This window comes from Anopheles ziemanni, chromosome 2, assembly GCF_943734765.1.
Source record: "Anopheles ziemanni chromosome 2, idAnoZiCoDA_A2_x.2, whole genome shotgun sequence".
NCBI lineage: Eukaryota > Metazoa > Arthropoda > Insecta > Diptera > Culicidae > Anopheles > Anopheles ziemanni.
Genome location: NC_080705.1, coordinates 31,812,729 through 31,816,968, shown reverse-complemented (window position 1 = coordinate 31,816,968; position 4,240 = coordinate 31,812,729). Strand labels below are relative to the sequence as shown.

The 4,240-nt window shown below is 35.5% G+C and overlaps 1 protein-coding gene across 1 annotated transcript; it reads left to right on the top strand.

The window, feature by feature from the left end:
• The first annotated feature begins 2,996 nt into the window (after positions 1 to 2,996).
• Positions 2,997 to 3,953, top strand: LOC131293392 (uncharacterized). Its single transcript, XM_058321471.1, has one exon. The coding sequence runs from the start codon at positions 2,997 to 2,999 to the stop codon at positions 3,951 to 3,953; it is 957 nt and encodes a 318-aa protein (XP_058177454.1).
• Positions 3,954 to 4,240: the final 287 nt, after the last annotated feature.

The window sequence follows — 4,240 nt, the reverse complement described above, 5'->3', positions numbered from 1 at the left end:
GACCTACTTATTTGGCATGAAAAACCCTTCATCAAAACTCACTCGCATACGATTAGACCTTGAGGAATATGATTTTGAGTTGGAATATATAAAAGGTAAAAGTAACGTAGGTGCTGATGCACTTTCCAGAATTAAAATAGATTCTGAATATCTAAAACAACAAATACCGACGGTAAAGGACGAAGATATAATAAGGATGAAAAATAAAACAATACTCAGAGTAAATACTAGAGCAATGAGTAAAGCTCACGACAAGAAAGAAGAAGAAATAGAAGAACAGGAAATTATAAATATACCAACAATATGGGAAACAGATAGGCCATCCCAAGTAAATAAATCGTTGAAATTAAAAACTGACATTAAACAAGAAAGCATAGAAATTGGAATTTACAATCATAACGGAATCAAAAAGCTAGGAGGCACGAAATTTAATCTCAATGATGAAAAAGGCCAAAATGGAAGTCTGATTCTCGAATCAGCTCTTCTAGAGTTATGCCAAATCCTGAAGAGATTTAATCGTGACAAAGTAGCCATATCAGTTCATGATCAAATATTTTCGTTATTTAGTATCTGTACCATAAAGGAAATCGCAAACAATGCCATTTCCGGTATCGAGATAATAATATTCAAGCCACCTAGGATGCTTACCCAAAAATCAGATATAAATAATACAATGAATAATTATCATACGACCCCAACAGGAGGTCACATTGGACAATATAGATTATATTTGAAAATTCGAGAAAAATTTAAATGGAAAAATATGAAGGAAGACATAAAAAAGTTTGTTAATAATTGCGAAGCTTGCAAGAAGCATAAAATTACAAAACACACAAAAGAAAAAGAAACTATTACATCCACACCCGCCAAACCATTCCAAGTTATATCCATTGATACAGTTGGACCATTACCACGAACTAATAATAATAACAGGTATGCTGTTACAATACAGTGCGACCTGAGTAAATTTGTTGTCATAATACCAATACCCAACAAAGAAGCTAATACAATAGCTAGAGCATTGATTGAAAAATTTATATTGGTATACGGAAGTTTTATGGAATTGAGATCTGACCAAGGGCTTGAGTACAATAACGAAATACTAACAAAAATATCGGAGATCCTCAAAATTGAACAAACTTTTGCCACAGCCTATCACCCTGAGACTATTGGATCACTTGAACGAAGCCATAGAAGCTTGAACGAATATTTGAGAACCTTCTCTAATGAGCAACATGATGATTGGGATGACTGGACACAGTTCTATCAATTTGTGTACAACACAACATGTCATACTAATACACAATTCACTCCATTCGAATTAATCTTTGGAAGGTCACCAAATATACCACAAGATGTTTACAATGGCAAAACAGACCCAGTGTATAACATAGAACAATACTACTATGAGATGAAATATAAACTACAGAAATCTAATGAGCTCGCACGTGAAAATTTAATAAAAGAAAAAATAAAAAGACAAAGCACTCATAACCAAAATATAAATCCCATCAAGATAGGGCTAGGCGATCAAGTGTATTTAAAGAACGAAAATAGGAAAAAACTAGATCCTTGCTATATAGGACCATATACAGTTATACGAATAAATTACCCAAACTGTACAATTAAAAATAAAACTACCGCTAAAGAGGTTATAGTGTAAAAAAATAGATTAATTAAGAAATGAAAAGTATACGTAATTACACTCATAATCTTCGTTCCATTCCATACACTTTTCATTTTTTTTAAGGGGAAGGATGTAATATACTTTAAGTAATAAATCATAATAGAATTTATTTTTAAATTATAGAAAATATAAAACGATCAAAACTATATGAAATTATTTATAGCTAGATATTAATTATGGCAAAGGATCAGGTGTATAGATTAAAGGTGTAAGATTAATAGTTTCGTTAAGATAAGGATAGAAGTTAAATTGAACTAGGCAGTCTAGATAAGATAGAACGATAATATATTAGAAAGAGACAGATAGTTGTTTCCCCGTAAATAATAAATTATCCATCTATTTCGATTCAAATAATATATTAATTAAATAGGAGACACTCTCAACAGATAGGTAATTTAAATTAGGTTAGTTTAAGATATGATTTAGGTAGGATAGTACTATTAGTAAACATTAAAAGTAAAAGATAGGATCAAATTGCGCAGCATACTCAAGCGGTCACCTTGCGCGCAATTACGCGGTGCTACCAGGCTTTTGTTCAAATTAATATAAAAACGCGCTACGAACGATGTAAAAATTCATTCGCAATAAAGTTATCGGTGAAGCTCGAACAAGCTTCGAAGTGTAAAATAAAGTGTTTCTCCTATCCGAGATAAATCATATTACACCGATAAATTTCTGGATGTCACACAGTACTGAAAGTTCCCCGTAGTATACCGATAAATCGAAATCATTGGCTTCATTCTTATCGTGGCCTTTTGTGTTTTGAACAACACTAAGCGTAGCATTTTCACACGTTGAATCATGTTTCAAACAATTGATTTTGTGTTTATGATCGGACGAAATTGATAGTATTGGCTTGGTAGCGCAGATATTGTTCTTAAGACAGCATCGGTACGTTACGGCCCCAGACGTTATATACGAGTAATTGTAAGATAGTGTAAGGTATAAGTGTGCGTAATGATAAGATTAGATTGTACTTAGTCGATAAGCACCCCAAAAAATATAGTTCAGTTGATTCTCGAAGCTCGAACGAGCAAGGACCATCTCATAACTGGCGCAGCCGATAACCGTTCCATCTGGAACCCTGCATAACGTCATCCTATCCCGGATTATTCCATCCCTGAGAGCATATCAGAGGACTTGCGGAGGAAGCAGCAGATCCAGAAGAAACGCCCCGACCATCGGGTTACAAAACGACACCAAACAGCGAAAGCAACTTAATACTCAGAACGCCCAGAGCACGCGCTGCAGCACCAAAAGAAGCAGAGCAAATATTCTAGCCGTGAGTAAAGTGCGTTTAGTGGAAATAATGGAACCAAACTATACTCAGGAAGAGTTGCTGGAACACATTCGGCAACACACTAACACGCAAAACGAACTCGTCAGGGAAATGAATAGCCTGAAAGCGAGGTCAAGCGAGTCTATTATAAATTTTAGAACGCCGGACAGCATCCGCTATCTACCCACTTACGAAGGTAAAAAACACGAAACCCGCGCGTGGATCGAGGACGTAGAGAGTGAGCTCCAACTCTTTGACGAGTATAAGAATAGTGCAATTTACGACCAAATAGTTAGGGCAGTGAAAAGCAAAATAACCGGGGAAGCTAGAGAAGCAATAATTGCCGCCGGGAATGTTAGCACGTGGCCCGAGATAAAGGAAGTATTGCAAAACTTCTTTGACGATAAAAGGGATTTAGCTTCCCATTTGCAAACCCTTTTCTACGAAAAGCAGGGAAATAAGACCTTGCTAGAATATTATGATAACTTAAAAAGTGTTTCATCTAAAATAAGGGCAATCACCACAGTGACCGAAGAATATAAAAAATCTATTGAAGGGGTCCATCATTTGATTGGAGTTATCACACTCACACGCTTCATCGATGGCCTTGAGGGATCGTTATCCTCGTACGTTAGGTGTAGCAAACCGAAAAATATAGACGAAGCGTATTCAATATCCGCAGAATATACTAACGCTGCATACCGAAAAAAGTTAGAACGCATACCGATACAGGATCGAAAACAAAAGCCGGATACATACGAGCTACCGTCAACGTCGTACGGATCGCGTAAGATAGGACAAAGTCCAAAGCCTTTATCTGGAAAGTACGAGCCCCTACAGATTACGGCTAGTGATGCCTCAATGAGAACCGTGAATTCTAAAATGCAGATAAATAATAACGATGTAGAACAATTTGCAAACACAAACGATACTGAACTGGATGAGCTAAATTTTCGCATGGATCAGAAAAAAAAGGAAGAACTTTGATAAACAATAATTTTATTCCCTATTTAGAAATATTCACAACTAAGGGAGTCCTTAAATTTTTGATTGATACAGGCGCCAACAAAAATTATATATCAACTGCTCACGTGAATCTACAGAACTGCAAAACTGAAAAAGATATATTCGTGACAAACGCCAAAGGCAAACACACCATTACAAAGTCAGCATCTTTCGACGTATTCAATATAAATAAGAAGATTAAATTCTATATTTTCGATTTTCATAATTTTTTTGACGGCCTAATAGGGTATGAAACTTTACGAGACATA